General features: G+C 38.5%; 1 protein-coding gene across 3 annotated transcripts in view; it reads left to right on the forward strand.

Annotated features, from left to right (window-relative positions):
* Positions 1-18,837, forward strand: part of LOC121901499 (ecto-NOX disulfide-thiol exchanger 2-like) — a 195,316-nt gene that overhangs the window by 141,960 nt on the left and 34,519 nt on the right. For all 3 annotated transcript variants that reach the window (XM_042418301.1, XM_042418303.1, XM_042418302.1), the window contains 3 exons: positions 2,698-2,904; positions 6,664-6,897; positions 10,977-11,189. In XM_042418301.1, the coding sequence (XP_042274235.1) occupies positions 2,698-2,904; positions 6,664-6,897; positions 10,977-11,189 (654 nt within the window). The remainder of the gene's footprint in view (positions 1-2,697; positions 2,905-6,663; positions 6,898-10,976; positions 11,190-18,837) is intronic.

Below are 18,837 nucleotides of genomic sequence, written 5' to 3' on the forward strand. Positions count from 1 at the left end.
TTAATTGAGACATATGATACATGAATAACGACAAACTGTTAGAAACAGGACAAAAACAGACACCTTGTTCCTTGTATTACAGGGGGAGTTTCTGAGAAAGGGTACTTGTTTTGGTTCAAGGCACATGCACGAACCACTGGGTGGCGCTACACACATTCCCGCTGATGGTTTCACACTATTTCACCGATCTACAGTTGGTGGTAATGCATCAAGATACACATCACTGTGCCAGCAAAAGGCAGTGAAGAAGAAAAGTTCTAGCACGTACGCATGGTTGAAACAATTGAGAAGCAAAACATTGGCTTTGCACATATTTTATGAGGGAGAAAATGCATTCAACATGTTTGTTAAAGATACACATAAGGTGCTGTGGTAGGAAACACTGAATGCAGACATGACTTCCCTTTCTGATGTACCAGAAAATCTCTGCACTCATGTTCTGAATTGTATATGTGTTACCATGGTTACCACATCATTTTTGCATAATTATATCTCTTTGGGGATTGCTTTCTTGACAGTTCCCGGGATCAGCAGATGGATTTAATATCATTGAATTAATGCTAAAATATCAAACCTGCTATCGCAAAATCCTGTGGTTGGTCTGCTTTGCTTTTACAAATGAACTGCAGTCTAATTGACAGCTTTCACACCAGCCTACATGAACCAAACCAAACAGGCAAATGCGCAAGAGTTCATTTGAATCGCACCTGCTTAACTGTGAAAGCCCCATTAGTGAGACTGATTTATATATGGGAAAGTTATTTTCTTAAACAATCATAACTTGAAAATGCTGTTTTAATCCCAGTTTTTATTACAAAGACAGAAAATGTTGCTTCAAAACCCAAAGTGCACCTTACAGCCTTTGCATCAAGAGTTAAAACAATAAACAAACAGAAACTACATTTATTTTGCATACTGAATATACAAAATTGACTATGAACCATACTAACACTACGCTTTAGCTTCAAGCTTTATTCTACCTTTTCTGGTTTAGATAACAGTGCTAACATCAAATCCCAGGTGATTTAGCATCCATTTCATCCAGTTTTCCAGTTCCCTCTGTGCAGACTTAACCAGTCACTCCTATCAAGCATGAAAAGCCTGATCTAGCTGAGATTAGATCGGTCAACATTTATCTTTGTTCAGGCAGTGACGTACCTCATGCCACGGACCATCGACATGAGAGGATCAACCTTTTTCTGGTCAGAAGGATTAGATTTCCATGTTAGGGAAGGCGTGACACGATTATTTCTGTAAAACAGAAGGAATTAAAGCATCTTGTTCCATGTAATAGCGTATCATTCTATATTTCCATCATAGAGAAATTATTTCTTGGCTAACCTTTTAGAATGATTTTATTGGTTTAACACAGCAGCCTCATCTGCCCAAGATCACTTCATTATAACGATAAGAAAATATGTGGAACTAAATGCACTACAAATATCAAGGAGAGGCTGTTTCACCATTAGAAACAGTGGATGCCATTTCATTTGATTTCTCCCGTAATATTCTTTATAGCATCGAGTTTTCATTCCTATAATGTGGCTTAAATATAGTTATTTTCAAGCACTCGATTTCATGCATTTAATGGTCATGTTACAGTGTTTTATCATGCAAACATGCATCTAGTTGAGTAAGTGAGCAGATGTACTTATGATCACACTAAAACTTAACTTAAGATATTTTCAAGGCTTTTTAATAAATAATAATAATAAATTCAGTTTTTAGGTTAACATTGCATTACCATGGACCAGTCTTATTAGCTTAGATTGACACCTGAAGACCAGTTTTTCGGTAGGTATTTCTAATTGAGAAGGCAGGAAAACTATCCTGTTTTGCAGGATTTCTAACTTTAAATTAGCTGCAACTAAAGATTATTTTCATTATCAATTAATCTGCCAATTATTTCCTTCATTAATTGATTAATCACTTTGTCTACAAAATGTCAGAAAATAGTGAAACTGCTGTTTCCTGGAATCCAATGTCATCTCTTAAAATGTCTTATTTTGTGCAACCAACATTCTAAAACCCACCATTATGACAAAGAAAAGCTTTAAATCCTTACATTTGAGAAGCTAAAAGCAGCAAATGTTTAGTATTTTTTGTTAAAATATGACAAAAATGATTATTATTAAAATGGTTGCTGATTAATTTTCTGTCTATCAGCTAATCAACTAATCTCTGCAGCTGTACTTTAAATCAGACCTAACAAGATGCCACCTCTTTTTTCTCCCTCAGCAAGATTATGATGTTTTAATAGTTTGAAAGCAAACTAGATTACAAGCCACAACCTATAGCAGACCTTGGAAGGCAAACTGTCTACCGCATATTACTGTAAATACAGGAGAAGGAGAAAATCGTTGACTCCTTGGGACGTAACGTAAAGGAAACTAGGCCTGTTGTTGGACTGAAATTGGAAAGCGTACTGAATCCATATGCCTTTACTCACTGTAACATCTCTTATGAACACGACTTCGTATTTTTCATGTATCAGTGATGTTTCCTGATTGAGACTTGGCTCAAAACTGATGCTTGTTGCTAGAGATTGAGGACCAGTCAACCAACTATAGCATGAATATTTTAGGTGGATATCCTGTAGTACATCAGTTATGCTGTGTGAAGGACTGCTACAACAACAGATGACCTTTCAAATTAAATAATATTATCTCTATTTGTTTCTCTCTCCATGTTTGACAGACCTTCCGCCTCCAGCCATGAGGGAACGCCCTCCAGGGTGTAAGACGGTGTTTGTTGGAGGTCTGCCAGAGAATGCCACTGAACAGCTCATCATGGAGGTTTTTGGACAGTGCGGGGATATTGCTGCCATCAGGAAGAGCAAGAAGAACTTCTGCCATATTCGATTTGCTGAGGAGTTTACTGTGGACAAGGCTCTCCTCCTTTCTGGTAAAGTGTCTTTCACTCTAAAACCAGCTCTTATTTTAGACCTCATATAGAATATTTCATCCGTATTTCTTACCATTAGATAAGGAACATTTTATGTCAGGTAAACCATCTTCCACACATATTGTTTGTTTTGTTTATGCCAAATCCTCACCCCTGTTAACTGGAATCCCCAGCGAACCCACAACCTTATTTTTTGTGAATATATCGGTTTACATTGGGCATAAAGGTCAGAGAATAACGGTTTTCTTTCTTACTCACCTGGAAAATATTGAATTTGTAAAGACCACTTGTATTGTCAGTCCATGGCTATCAGTGCACCCAGCCTTTGCTCAGTGCCTCAGCACTCCTTCACCTCTGGTGGAGGAAGAATGATGAGCTGTCAACCTTTACTCTGATGGAAATGAAACAGCTGATATCTATCACTCAGCACTACAATTCTCCAGCCTCATACATTTACTCAGGATCTTTTGGCAGATGGATAAATAGATAGGGGGATGGATGGACAGATAGATGGAAAGTTGCTGCACTCCATACTGATTGTTTGGACGTGAACAACACTGGATATATGGTTGTGTTGGTCAAGAAGCCAGAAGAAGACAAAATTAAAAGACCCCTGCTGTTTCATCAGTCATGTTGTTTTTTTGTAAATATTCAAATTTATAATTTGTGCATCTTTTACCTCATGAACCTAGGGTAGTTATACATTTTAGATAGTGGTTGTGTCATAATCCTGTTATTAACCATAGGAACTCGCTGCTGCTTTGGCCTAACTGGTACAGTCAAGTCAGTTTTGTTTGTATGGACCAATACCACAAATCACAAATTTGCCTCAGGGGGCTTTACAGTCTGTGCAGCAATGCAACATCATCTATCCTTAATCACTTGATTCAGATAAGGAAAAACCCCTCCCAGAAAATGGGGAAATAAGGAAGAAACCTGAGGAAGAGCAACAAAGGAGGGATCTCTCTCCCAGGACAGCAAAATTACAGAAATACATCATGGACAAGGAGGATGACAAAATTATAGATTGATAACATATATGAAGTACCTTATCAGGAGGACGTCAAGGAACTTCCAAGTGCCGCCAAATAGATCGGACCTGAGCCACATGATCTCACCAGTTAAATGACTTTGAATATGTAACAGCTGCGGTTTTGTTTATTTCTTTTGTTCAGTCATATAATTTATCGTCCTGTCACATTTTGTTCTGCAGTCAGTACATAAATCCTCTATTGTCTACAAATTTTATAGGTCAAACTCCCTTTTTTGCAAATGTCAAGAATTCTCTATCATAAGGGGATTAATGAAGATTTGTGAACAGATATACAGGTAAAGTAGGACAATAGAGGACTTAAGGTTACAGAAAAGCACTTGTGACCAGAAAGTTACTGCTTCAATCCCCAGTCAGACTTACAAGGTTAAATCATTGCCGGTGTGCAGATCTTACTGGCAGCCATAAAGCAGTGATAAATCTGGGTGGGTAAATTTAAAGAGCGGTGCTTGCCCCCTCCCTTATTACTACCAGTGAGGAGTGACTGTGTGTAACTGTGTGAAGCTGGGTTCATACTTGATACAAGGTGTTTGTGGCCATCCTGCTGTAGAAACCTAGCTTTGATCTTTAAAATCTTTTTACCACCACAACAGTTGACATAATCATACATGATCAGGTCATATCATGCTTTAGCCATATTCCTTACAGTAATTGTTTTTACATTCCTATATTTACTTGCTTTACTACCACGCTACGCAAGTACTGGAGTTAATTTCTTTCCTTCACTACAAAGTGGTCGTCTGATTGAGCAGAATAACTGCAGTGGAAATGCTAGATGTGTGTTACTGAAAAGGAGTCGGTAACTGAGCTTAATGTTATGTTCACTCTCAACAGTCTGCACCCGCCTACACAACTTAAGAGAAAAGAGAAAATAATAATTGTCAATAATTGTTAATAATAAGGTGTTTTCAGATTAAATGCCAATCTTGTCTTCATGTTTGTGTGACAGCTTAGACTCCAGTTCTTTCTGTTATTTTACCACCACAGCCTTCTCCCTTTTCCTCTTGTCTCTATACATCCATAAATAGGAGTCATAAAGGCTTGTGATAAACACAGACTTTTTCAGTTCGTGTAGCTGTGTTCTACACATCAACTCGTGATGTGTAGAGCACAGATTGATGCATCTGTTTGCTTCACTCACATCTTTGCATATGCATTTTCTCCATCTCTAATATTTGCTTCTCTCTCAGTCTGAATACACCATTATGTTGAATAAAAAAATGCTTCACTGCTGCAAAAGGAGGCCTACAACAACATGATTGGAGTGTGTCTTTTACATTACATTACATTATCAATAGACTTATCTTGTGTTATGTTATTTTATGCAAAATATACTATATCTTAAGTAAATATTTACTTTGCTACACAAGCTACACAAGTAGTCTAACAATTTCTGTTATTTGGTAATTCAATTAGCTCTGTGCCCCTTAAGTTACAGTATCAGCTGTAATTATCAATTTTTACATGAATATTAGTCGCTCTTATAGGGTCACACTACTGTACAAATGAATTTGCTCACACTGAAATTCCTTTGACCAATGAGATGCTGCTTGAACTGCTGCTTGGGGAAGAAGAGGTCCTTCTGCTCGTCATGTGACACCAGCTTATGATTTTTTTTATTTTATCTCCTTCCAGCAGCTTCTCCTGCACAGATGCCTTAAATCTCTCTATGTGAATTGCTGGCCGTATATTCCCGCTTCACAAAGCTCATTTAAAACACCAGGCACTGCAATAATACGTTCTGCATTATTTAATGCATTATTGTGTGTGTCTGTGTGTGTGTGTGTGTGCATGTGTGTGTGTGTGTGTGTGTTATTTCATCCACCTCTTCCCTACAGTGAGACTGGAGCTATAAGTCCATATATTAGCCAGATGACAGACCTGTGTAGCTTCCCCATAGATATGACTTTCTGTACACTGCGGGCTCTTCCTCCAAACACACATACGTGTATACAGATGCACACACACACATTCACACACAGATACACATTACAGTAGCCTTGGTGCACTGAGGTCTCCCCTTATGAAATATTGAAGCAAACCAAGAGCCTTAAGCAGCATGAACAAACTCTCTGAGTTTATTTCCTGGTTTATGATTGCACACTGTAATGTAAACAGCTCAGCCTTTCACAGATCATTCAGACCAATCAATTAACAAAACAAGTATGATTACACTTTACACCCACAAACAGACAATGTACAATGCACTTTGAGTGTCAGGTGAGAGGCTTTGGGGTGATCCAGGGCTATCACTGTAATTAGTGCTCACACTCTTGTACATACAGAGGAAAAAGCTCAAGTGACTTGCTCAGTTTTTGTCTCAGTTTTGTCTACAAACCTCAGGACGCACAAAGAGAACAAAGAAGACGTAGATAAGTGTGTTCCCTCCTATCTAGAGGAAAACTAGGACAAGTTGGTCAGTTTAACCTTGTCACATACCTGTGTGTGTGTTGGGGGGTATCTTGTTCTGTCTGTGTTTATTGCTGTCTTTCTACTGTACATTTGGATCAAAGAAGCTGTTCAATATCAATATCAATAGAAATTGATATTTCACTGTGTTGTCACTCTCATTCAATCAATAGAATGTCTCTGCTCTCTTCTGTGTCCTCTGTTTTTCCTGCATCTCTACAGCCCATCAGTTTCTCTCCACTTTCCTCTTTTTCCCAATTTCTTCCTTCTTTCGTCAAACCTCTCCTTCGTCTCCCCAGGTTACCGCATCCATTTGGGCTCCAGCACAGACAAAAAAGACTCTGGTCATCTCCACGTGGACTTCGCCCAGGCCAGAGATGACTTCTATGAGTGGGAGTGTCGGCAGCGCATGCTGGCCAGAGAGGAGCGGCACCGGCGCAAGATGGAGGCAGATCGCCTCAGGCCACCCTCGCCTCCTCCCATCATCCACTATTCGGAGCATGAGTGCTGCGAGCTGGGAGACAAGATCAAAGGTTGGTAGACAAACATGAAACATGCATACATACACTTGTACCTAGAGCAGGTGATAAGGGTTGCCAACTAGACAAAAACATGAAAGAGCAAGTACTCACTACTCAACTATGATGTGAGTAGTGAGTAAAGCAAGGAAAGGCAGCAAATCCTCCTATTTGAGAAGTTGGAACCAGTAAAGATCTGCCATTTTTATTTGCCATGTAAGTCACTGGCGGTCACTTTGGTCCAGACTGAAATATCTCAACAACTATTAGATAGATAGATGGTTGCTGGTTGCTCTCACAGCCGGCTGAACATAGAGAACAATGTTATTTGTCCAGCTTGGAGGGCTCGTTTGGGTGAAAATTAGGTTGTCGCTCATTGTCTACCCTACCTTGGTAGGAAAGAGGTCGTTGTTGGTGTTTTAACAATGTTTCACTCATGAGTTATTGATCCAGGAAGTTTGAATCTGTCTATTTGCAACTTTACCGAGGTGCTGTTTGGTGCCCCCTCTGGCACTTGGTGCCCTACGTGCAGCTCATGATGCGTGTGTATGTAGCAGCGGCACTGGGATAGATTGATGTGAAATTTGTATGATGAATCCTAATGGCTTTGTTGATCTTCTGCTTCTTTCTCCAGCGTCATTATAAGTTGATATTGAATGAGTTTTGAGTGAGTACAGTCACACAGAGACACTAGCATTAGCATCTTACTGGTCTCACAGGTTTTAACAGATGACATCACATCACCCCAATCCTGGCTTCTCTCCATTGGCTACCTGTTCATTTTAGAATTGATTTTAAGATTTTACTGATTTTACTTGCTCCAAGCTACATAACAGAAATGCTGACGTATGAGCCAGCCTGCAGCCTTAGATCCTCAGGTGTTGCCCCTCTGGCTGTTCCAAAGTCAAGGTTTAAATCTAAAGGTGGCTGTGCTTTTGCCATTAGGGCCCCTCGGCTTTCGAACAACCTGCCTGAGGAGATAATGCTTGCAGAATCACACTCATTTCTACAGACTTGCTTTTATGTGACTTGCTTGTTATTACATTCTGTGTCATGCGTCTTTGCTTCTGTATGGTACTGCCTTTGCTTTGTCTGTCTAAGCACTTTGTAAACTCTGTTTTTAAAATTGCTATATAAATTATTATTATTATTATTATTATTATTATTATTATTATTATTATAGCATTGCAGTAGACTCATAGTTGCTTGATAAATAACTTAAATTATAAATTAATTATCAACATTGTTACGGATTAAAATTTTGTTGATTTACTACTACTACTAATTGATTAATCACCCATTAATCATCATTTCAGCTATAATTGAAATAACTTTAATCTTTACCGGTTGGATGAAAATATGCTCTTTAAAATATGCTGATTTTGAATGTTTCGAGAGCCTTACAGACGGTAATCTGAACACACTTGACATTTCATAAAGTGTTCTTTTAGTGTATAGAGACTTTTTCTTATGTGAGTGCCTTTCACTTCTGCTTCCGACTGGGAATTCAAAGTGACTTGATACGTGTTAATCTTTTTTTTTTTCTTGACTGCAAGAAGTTGTACAATAATTTGAAATATAAAAATGCTTTTCATGGTTTAGTATAGTTCTGATCAGTGTTCAAAGTACATATAAGGAGGAGAGTCTTATGGATTCTTAATGCAATTAAACATCTTAGGCAGTAGATTCCTTGTTGATCCCCAGTGACTTTCCTGTCCTTAACCACCGTCTCTTTACTTTTAACATCCAAGCTAGGAAGGCACTCAATCTGAAGTGTTGGTAATGTTTGGGTAGATAGACAGATAAGATATAGATAACCTTTATTTACTCAGAGCAACATACTCATTTACAAATGTGCCCTGCAATTATACAACCAAAACAAATCATATAACAAAAGTATAAAACTAACAATAAATGGAAGATAAATATCTTGCCCTTTTAATTAAAGTAGCTGCTAATTGATCACTTCACAACCACCATTCTTATCTATTTGGATAGTTTGTGGAGGAAAGGTTGATTTATTTTTTTTAACCTCACTTTCATCCATTTTTCAGTGATTTTACCAACATTAATTTGTTTGTTTAATTAGGAGAAAAACTAACTGTGGGAAACCAGTGGAAGATTTCAAATTTTTTCCTAAATGCCTTTTTTTTCTTACAGCTGCTCTCAGGGCATCTTGAGGTTGACTGTATTCACCAAATGACACTTGACAGCGAAATAGTATGCTTTTATCTGGGAAAATTGTAACAGTATGTCCTGGATATTTTTCTGCATTTTTAAAATAATGATCCCATGTGGTATTTCTCAGAATAGCTCTGATTAAAGAAAAAAACAAAGAAACAGAGAAGGCCTTAGATGCTAATCGTGTATTTATTCTGATAAACCAAGGTAATACATTGTTATATGTGAATTTATGTATGTTCAGGTAATGCCTCAGCTAAACCCATTAAATGAGAATCCGAATCTCTCTGGCCTCAGGCCATTGTCAGTGATTGAATACCACTAATATTCCTCCAGATTGTCTATTAATAATGTCACTGCAGGGGGTAATGTATGGGACCAGAGTCTGCCTGTAAACAAACAAGAACACCTCAGGGATTCATGAGATAACACCTTGATTCAATATATGTAGCTGTGATAGATCATCATTCATGCAAGCCATCTGACGGACCCCACTGTGTGTTTATGTGTGTGTCTGAATATATGAGAGTGTGTGTGTGTGTGTGTGTGTGAGAGAGAGTGACAGCGAGAAATTGAGAGCATCTGCAGGACTGGGCTTAAATAAATATAAACCTCTCCAGCTGCACGGTCTCTAAAGATGCTAAGTAATGTTTATGTGTGTGTACATGATGCATGTGCACTACTATTTGTATGTGTGTGTGTGTGTGTAAGTGTGTCTGTATGTGTGTGTGTGTGGAGGTCTGAGGGAGTTTGTTGTGAACTGATGTCTGTGTGTGGGAACATATTCCATCCTATGCTCTTCTGACTTGTAAGCACACAGCGAGACAGCAGAGGACAGGACAACCACAGCGGAATAACAACAATAGAAATCAATAAAGTCTCTTGACATCATCTGATTATTCACTAGACAAAGCGGGAGTACTGCTAAACAACTTGGGCTTTGTAAACAGTGGCTATATAACATGGTGCTCACCTTTTCTGTAGACACCAGAGACATTTGGCAAGGGTTGTTTACCGAAGATATTTATAGGAAAGACTGGAGCTGACTGATTTTACCCCAAACTGTTCTTATCTTATTCAACCTCCCGCTCTCTTATATTCAGCATATATGTATATATATGATCATTTTTATCCTCAGTCATGCTGCACATTTATTTCATTTGTTCTGTTCTTTCTATCCCAAGATGAAAATGTGTTCTTGGGAGTTCTTTTCATCTCATTATCTTCATGTCCTCATTCTTTCTTCCCCAGCACTCCTCCTGGTGACCTGCAGACAACCCCGCTTACAATTTTCTAGATGTTGCTAATGCAGCTTGTGCAAACAGTAGAATAATGCAACAACATAAATAAAACGGAACTGCAGCTTTATATAGATACAGAAATTTATATTTATATTTAACTTAAATTTGAAGCTAAAGTTGAGATGATTTTTGCCTCCTTTTAGGAAATTAGGAAAATCCAAAGCTATGACAAGCTTTGATAACATTTCCACTATGTGTACATTGTGAAACGCTCCTGTTCCTGACCATCAAAAGGATGTGGAGTAAATTTGCAGAGGCAGCTTTCCTTGCTCATGGTGACCCTAACTCTTTTCTTCTGTCCCCTCTTGGCTAGAGAAACTTTGTTGGCAGAGGCTGTTATGTTATTGTACTTCCATGGTATCGATTTTGGCCTCATTTCTCTTGTCTTCTTTCCCTCCTTTCACTCTCTATTTTCCTCCTGTTTTGGTCAAATGACTGAGAGTTTGTAAAGACAGCACTTTTTAAAACCTTTCTTATGTAGATGCCTTTTTCCTTCACACTAATTCTTCTGACAGTGAAACAGTACTGAAGGAAATTTGCTCTTTATCTTGCTATGCTCATATTGACTCTGACTCTTGCTTTCTCCACCTCTTCTCTTTTATATTTCCCAAGATGACAATAAGTTTGCAGATGCAGTGCGTGTGCTCTTGACCTGGTTGGAACGAGGTGACGTCAACCGCAGAAATGCCAACAACTTCTACTCCATGATCCAGTCCTCCAACAGCCACATCCGCCGGTTGATGAGTGAAAAGAGTCAGCATGAGAAGGAGATGGAAGAAGCCAAAGACAAGTTCAAGACCGCGATGACCGGCATACTGGTTCAATGTGAGTCTTCAAAGTTTTGTCTCAGTTTATTGCACTATAATACACGTATAATATAACTTCTTGAACATATATGATGTGCTGGTCTTTTTAAAGAGTGTTTTCATGTAACTTACATTTTAAAATGTGACACACCATAAACAGGGCAGTGCAGCCCTTATATTCACATCATACCCCCTCTCTCCACATTACTTGACATTACAGCTGCAAGAGAGCAGTTGTTTGACTGATTGATGAGTGCTAGGAGATACAGTAATTGAGTTGTGATTAAGAAAATAGCAAATACTTTATTTTCAAATCCATCAAAACACAAAAAGAATGGCAATGTACCACAAGAGGAAATACAATTATTACACCACTGTGGCTGCATAACACTAAAAGAAATACTCATAAAATACTCGTAAAAAATCACACTGAAATGACTGGTGATATACTTAACATTCATTGATTTGAGTAAGCTGAGCCATTTGAGGGCCAAATAAAAGTGTAAAGGAGGGAACTCAGGAAAAGTGTCATAAAAGCTTTGACCACAGTGTCTGACACACTGTATGTCAAGTGTACTTGACATAAATTAATTACCACATTGAATGCCTCTCTGGAGTGTAACATGTGAAAGGGGATGTATTATGCACATTTCCAGGTCTACAGTATATTTATATTCTGGGGCTCTATTGGTATATATTTGCATGATTAACAGTTTTAAAAACTCCTTATTTATCTTATATTCTTTATGCAGCCCCTTAGTTAGCAGCTTAGCATCTGCCTGAAACTGGCTGTTTTAGCTCCAGTGTCTTTAAGGCCCCTTTCCAGATGAGCCCACTCTGTTCTCTGATCAAATCTGATCCAAAATATGCGGGTGGACAATGTGAACAATACATAGAACAACCTTAGCAACAAAGGATATGGCCATTTGTAGGCATGCATGAACAATCAGACATCATCACAAAGAGAAATTAGAGGTAACTTTGCAAATGAATCGTTCAGAGCAGGCTGAAGCCTGGGCTTTTGACTTTCAGGTAGCATTTTTACAGACATTCACCTCAAGTTTCAGACTTTTGACCATGTTTAACACAGATGTCTGATATCATGAAGTCATAAAAAATAACGGAAAATTCTCAAAAAGCATGATATGTCCCCTTTAAACACCACATATATATAGTACATTCAGAGGGTACACGGTTTATATTCTCGCTAATTTTTCCTCTCTGATGTTTGATACGGTTTCGTTTTACTTTATCTCTTTTCTAACTCCAGAAAGCCTTGCTGGCTATAACACAATAACCATTTGTACACTGTATCCAGAAATGCTGCTCCTTCTGTTCTTTTCTGTTCACTTGACCCATGACGAAGTCTTGACCAAAAACCTACTAGGTTCTCGGTTGGCAAATTGTGTCTTAACATGGGAAATTGGCTGTGGCCCCTCGACGCCAGTCATGGAAACAGGATATTACCAGGGAATTTACAGGTTAAGCAGCTTGTAGGCTGTTTTGCGTGTCTCTCCTGATCATGCATACGTGCACTCAGTAAACAATTTATTTTATGTCACAGCCCCATGAGAATAGCACTCCATCATACAGAATTTATCATTCAGTTAGCGCTATACTTGGGTAACAGGTTCAATCGACCACGCCACGCTACAGTAATTCCCATGACACACTGCAGGCTGCCGTTTTATCACAGGTCACCGCTCTATACACGGCATATCAAATGCTGAAATACCCAGAGAGAAATACCATGACATAAATGCGCTCTTCACACATACACTTACCAACACACACAAGGTCTTTCTCTCTTTCTCTCTCTCTCTCTCTCTCTCTCTCTCTCTCTCTCTCTCTCTCACTCACACACATATAAACACATGCACATCATTTGATACACAATAATGATGAAAATAGATTTATTTAAAGACACATAAGATGTAGGAGCAAGTGAATTGTAAAGGCTCACTGTAAGACAGAAATAAACTTGAAACAGATTCTCTCCTCTTCGCTCCTTGTGATAACAGAGGTAAGATGGGTTATTTCTATTCAAGCACACAGGAATAAATGGACTGCAATACTATTGTTCTACTTCTACTACTGCTACCCAAGTTTGACTCCCTTTCACATTGTTACAGAAATAAAATGCATTTATCATTTATGTATCATGAATTTGTTATAGTAACCATGTTTACATGGCCTTGTTCCAGATTTAGGAATTGCTGTCGATGTTTCAGATTTGTTCAGGGATTCGTATACTGTAGATCTGGTGTTGTGCCTACTGACAACTGTTTGCCTTAGTAGGTGGGTTTAAGAGTGGCGACATCATCTTCCTACATAGCTAGCTAGTTATTTAGCTATGTCATCAAAGATAGTGTCAGAAAAATGGTGACAAGCGTGACAGAGATCAACACAGCTGGAGAGCTTGGAATAAAAACTCCTAAATCAACATATTTCTTTGATCAGTGTGAGGAATTAAGTTAAAGATCCCCTCCAGACATGTATTAAGACATAATTACCAATTTTAAAAATCCTAATAATGGCATAGACTCCTTCACCCTCATTAAAAATCCAGAATCTATGAATATGCAAATATAATTCGAGATGAGTCATCAGACATATGAAAACATTTTACAGGAAGAGAAAAAACAGGTATTTTGATATAAAAACATTCAAAAGTTATGTTTTGGACATAAATTTGGCATATAACAAGAGACAATTGTTGAAATAAGGGCAAAACAAACTATGAATGCTTAGCTGAATGGCAAAAAACAACAGTAATGAAGATCCGTCACCTGAGATTAGGCCGTCACTTTGCTGTCCTTTTGTTTGATGCATATTTATGAGGTTGCTAATATTGATACTTGTGTACGTTGTATTGGCTTTGAAAGGGCAGATTGAATTGGGTTACAACCTCCCAGGACTTTCTCTTTCTTTGCCTCTCCTACATTGTATGTCTCCATTTCTCTCCGTCAGTCTCTCTCACTCACTGTCTTTCTCACTCCGGTCTTTCTGTCTGTGATTGTCTCTCATTAAAGGCCATCCACATCCAACACAGTAATCCATACAAACACTTATTTCTATTCATGAGTTTGTCTTTCGCTCACTGTGGTTCCACCCATGCAAATGTCAACACTGGGATTGGTCTCCCACGAGGCAGTTTTACACACCACACCTGTGAACAAAAGACATCCATATTCACAAGGCTCTACTTTTGTCAGAGCCTCAGACTGCCATTCAAGGACACATTATTATATGCATTCACTTCTGTCACCCTGAATAGAATTACCCTCATTGAAAAACTCTGGATATTATCCCTGTTTTGATTTTTTTTAATTAGTCAATTTACTGAATGCCATAGCAACAAAGCATGTGATCCGGTAAAATTGCTACTACACACTGACAGTGTGAAGGTTTCACGGGATTTTCTGGTTGTGTCTGCCAGTTGAACGGGCAGTCCACACATCTTTTTGTTCGCACAGTAGACATTAACAATTTAGAGGTAAAGCATGCCCAAGAAAATAGATTGGCATGAGTGAGACAGCTAGAACGAGACAGACACACTTTGGTCAAGGTGATTCAATAGAGGATAGAGGAAAAATACCTCCTCAATTGAGAAATTTATCTCACCCCTCATGACCGATCGACGCTGCTGGTTTGAGCTCCAGCTTTATCAGAGCTGCTGAAGACGATGCTGCCTTTGTCCACCTGATGTGTGAACCAAGGGCCTGATGTGTTGCTCCCTTCTCCGCTGTGCTATCTTAACGCACCAGCACTATTTTTCCTTAAGCAGCTCGTCTTTGAAGCATGAAATTCACTTGTGTATGTATATAAATGCCTTTATTTATTGATTATTGACATGAAAGTAAAATTAAATAGAGTATTTTATTTGCTATTGTTTTTTTTCTGCATGTATATAGCTAAATTAGCTTTTCTTGTTTGTTTATGTCACTTCTCCACTGAAGTCTTTGAAGCGAAGAAAGAAGGAATGCTTCGGTTTTCCTTCTGCTTATATACGAGGGGAGACTCAAAAGTTCACGGCATTGTCATAAATCTTTCACTAGTACCTTTCTAAGTCCCTTCAAAGTACTCTCCTTGGGATACAATGTACTTGACCCAGTGTTTCTCTCATTCCTGTAGTCGTCTTTTGTCACCATGTCCAGAGTCTCCTGTGATTCTTCCTGGATTTCTTCGACAGTGGAGATTCTTCTCCCTTTCAGCTCCAATTTCAGTTTCACTAAGCTGTACGCATACGCTACCCGCTACCTAGCAGCAAATCCAATAACTACTCCCTGCTCCCATGCAATCAATGGTTTCCAGGAATTTTTGGGTCCCTGTTCAGAAAATACATGTACAAAATAAAGATAATAGTGTTGCACAAAGTAAGTATTACAGAGAGTAAAATACACCCCCAAAATATCTGTTCCTGGTATTCAATATGCTTTTAAAACACAAAAAATTGTGCAGTATGCTCTAACAGAAGTGCTTCTTGAATAGTCAAACAACACGCATCTGAAACTCCTTCACTTATGAAGCAGGAGCTGCATCCAACCGTTTCTGTAGCTTTCCAAAAGTATTGTGTGATTTATACAGTAGTGCTCTGTGTAAGGGTGGGGCTACATTGCACCCTGCAGTGCAGACTTGAGCAGATTCTGCACACCCTCCTTAAAATGTAACAATGTTATGCACCACATACATGAACATAAACAAACTTGACAGGTGAATTTTTCGACATTACATGGTTATCTGACAAGATTTCCTGCCCCAAAATCATGACAAACAAGTATTTACTAGTTGAGGAGTTCTTCAGTATACAGTATATTGGCACCCCTATTAGGTTGTTCCAGACCTGCCTCTGTTGCCTAGTGATTCCCCCACTTGATGAAGTGCTGACTGCCTATTCTGCACCTGTTTCTGTTAACTGTTCAGGGAATACGAGACCTTATGACTGTGTCCCTTTTAGCAGTGAAAATGAAAAAAAAACCTGACCAGGAGTGTAGCTACTACCATGGCCTGTGGCGTGGCCCTAACCATAGCCAGTTTCTGACATGTCTTGCTAGGCATGACTGCTTTCCATCAAAAACACAGGGGAGATCTCAAGGGTGTTCACTCTCACCAGTGGGATTGTTTCACCACTCAGTGCTTCCAGAGAGGAAGAGGAAAAAAGCCTGCTTAAAGCATCATCCCGCTATGTTGTTAGAGTTTTCCTGCCATCCTTCTGCTTTGGAAGAGAAAGTGCTCCATAGTGGGTTTGGCTTTTATGCCTCCATCTGGCTCCCACCAGTAGGATTGGGCGACAGTATAAATACATGGGGAATCTGCAATTGGTTCAATTTGTTGCAGATGGATTTTTGTTTTTTCTGCCAATGTTCAACCACTTAAAATCCTTAAATTGAATTATCTCTTCCAGCTGACAGAATGTTTTCTGGCCTCTTACAACCAACTTACAGTCACTCTAAAATAGTTTTGGCAATTCTAATTTATAACATATTCCTAAATAAATCCTCCTTGTGTTCTCTAACCATCCATGTTAATTTATTTGCTGTGGATTAGGTCCAGAATTTGTACACAGTGAAAAATATGATGTTTTGATTCATTCATTTCAACCAACCGGTTGATCTGCCTTTGGACTTTAAGTAAACCTAGGATTTATTAAATTCATATTTGGTTATATTGATTCTACTAGTATAACAACCCCCTTCTATTAACATCAAAATTTTCAGTTTGTGCATCATCATATTGACGCTGTAAACATGACGTTTTATAGATACATAGACACTGTAGTACTTCTCAAACTTGCCATCATTTGATTTCTGATCTGACCTTGTGGCCTTATCATTAATTCTACTAATGGCAGTGCTGGAATATCTTATATTTAATGTATCCTTAAAAGGATATTAAACCCTGCAGCAGTGCTGCATGAGCAGAATCCTACAACAAAAGCATAATTAACAAATGATAAAGACATTCTTACAAATACCACATAGATGGAGTGCCTACTTATACTGATAAATGCATGTGTTCACATATAAACACACAATTTGATACTTTTATTTATGTTCACACATTATAGCACATGGAACATAAATACAAGATCATACAAACTTTTGTTTTGATACATGTTTTATCTTGTTAGACCACCACACTCAAGGGTGCATGCCATGGACTGCAAATATAGATTGCAAATACTGTGCTCACATAAACTGCAGTCACAATGTTGCTCTGTCTCCCCATTTTCCATTGATCAATGAAAATAAAGTATTCTGGGAATAAATGTATCAATAATACTGATACACATTCACATACACTTGTATAGTCTAATAAAATAGCCTACAAAGTACCATGATGGCCTCCTCAGAGAAGGAAGGCAGCCAGTCAGCAAAAACTATTAAATAAAAAATGTCATGACCCAGGTCTTAGGCCACAACAAATAGGAAGACACACCAATGTAGAGGTTTTAACAAAAGAAAGTTTATTAAACCAGATTGAATGAATTAAAGAGTTAACTAAATATTTAAAGCATGGGGTGTGGATATCTGTAGTGTCAGTGGTGTAAGGTGTGCATGAGTGTACAATGTGTGTGCATGTTGTAAGGTGCAGAAAAAGAAACTAAGGCAGCATAATCAAACCAAAACGGGTGCCTGTGGGGAGGAGCAGAGGGAGAGGTTAACTGCAGCCAGAACTTTTATAACCTGGGAATACAGGGGCACTGAGGTGTTCCCAGTTACACTAATGACCCACCTGCAAAACAGAGCAGAAAGGTCAGTCATACAGCCGACCCAAGCCTAAACCACAGGGGTCATCACAAAGTTTATCTTGGCAATTTATGAATGCTGAAGTATTTATGATTCTAAATGACTGCCTGCTGGTCTAGACAGCCATCGCAGGCATCTGCTACAGGTGAGTAGATTAAAGATTGCTAACATGATGACTCAAAATGAGTTAGCTGCCAAATAGAATATCTACAAAAAGAAAATGTCTATTTTTCTTCTGTTCTCACTGCTTTGTCATTAGGCTTTCTTAAAAAAGGACTTTATAATGAAAACACTGTGTTATGTAAATGATATTATGATTATCAATATCAAAAGCTATATACAGTATGTTGAATATATTTCTGTCTAAATTATCTACAATAATGTCTTATGATGTGATATGTCTGATCTCAGTTGCATTTGTGTCCTCCCTCGTGTTTTCTCCTGTCTCTCTACTGTGAGCCACATTATGGTAAACCAGATTTGACAAAAATGCATAGTAACAAATAACAATTAATGTGGGCTGTTTGTTGTCTTTTATGACAACGCTGCCAATCAGACACTTGAATGCAAATCAAATATACACTCACCGGCCACTTTATTATGTACACCTGCTCGTTAACACAAATATCTAATCAGCCAATCATGTGGCAGCAACTCAATGCATTTAGGCATTTGGACATGGTCAAGGCAATCTGCTGAAGTTCAAACCAAGCATCAGAGTGACTGTCACTTCAAGTGACTTTGAATGTGGAATGGTTGTTGGTGCCAGATGGGCTGATCTGAGCATTTCAGAAATTGCTGATCTACTGGAATTTTCACCACAACCATCTTTAGGGTTTACAGACAATGGTCCGAAAAAGAGAAAATATCCAGTGAGCTGCAGTTCTCAGGGCAAAAATGCCTTGTCGATGGCAGAGG

Source organism: Thunnus maccoyii, chromosome 8, assembly GCF_910596095.1.
Source record: "Thunnus maccoyii chromosome 8, fThuMac1.1, whole genome shotgun sequence".
Lineage (NCBI taxonomy): Eukaryota > Metazoa > Chordata > Actinopteri > Scombriformes > Scombridae > Thunnus > Thunnus maccoyii.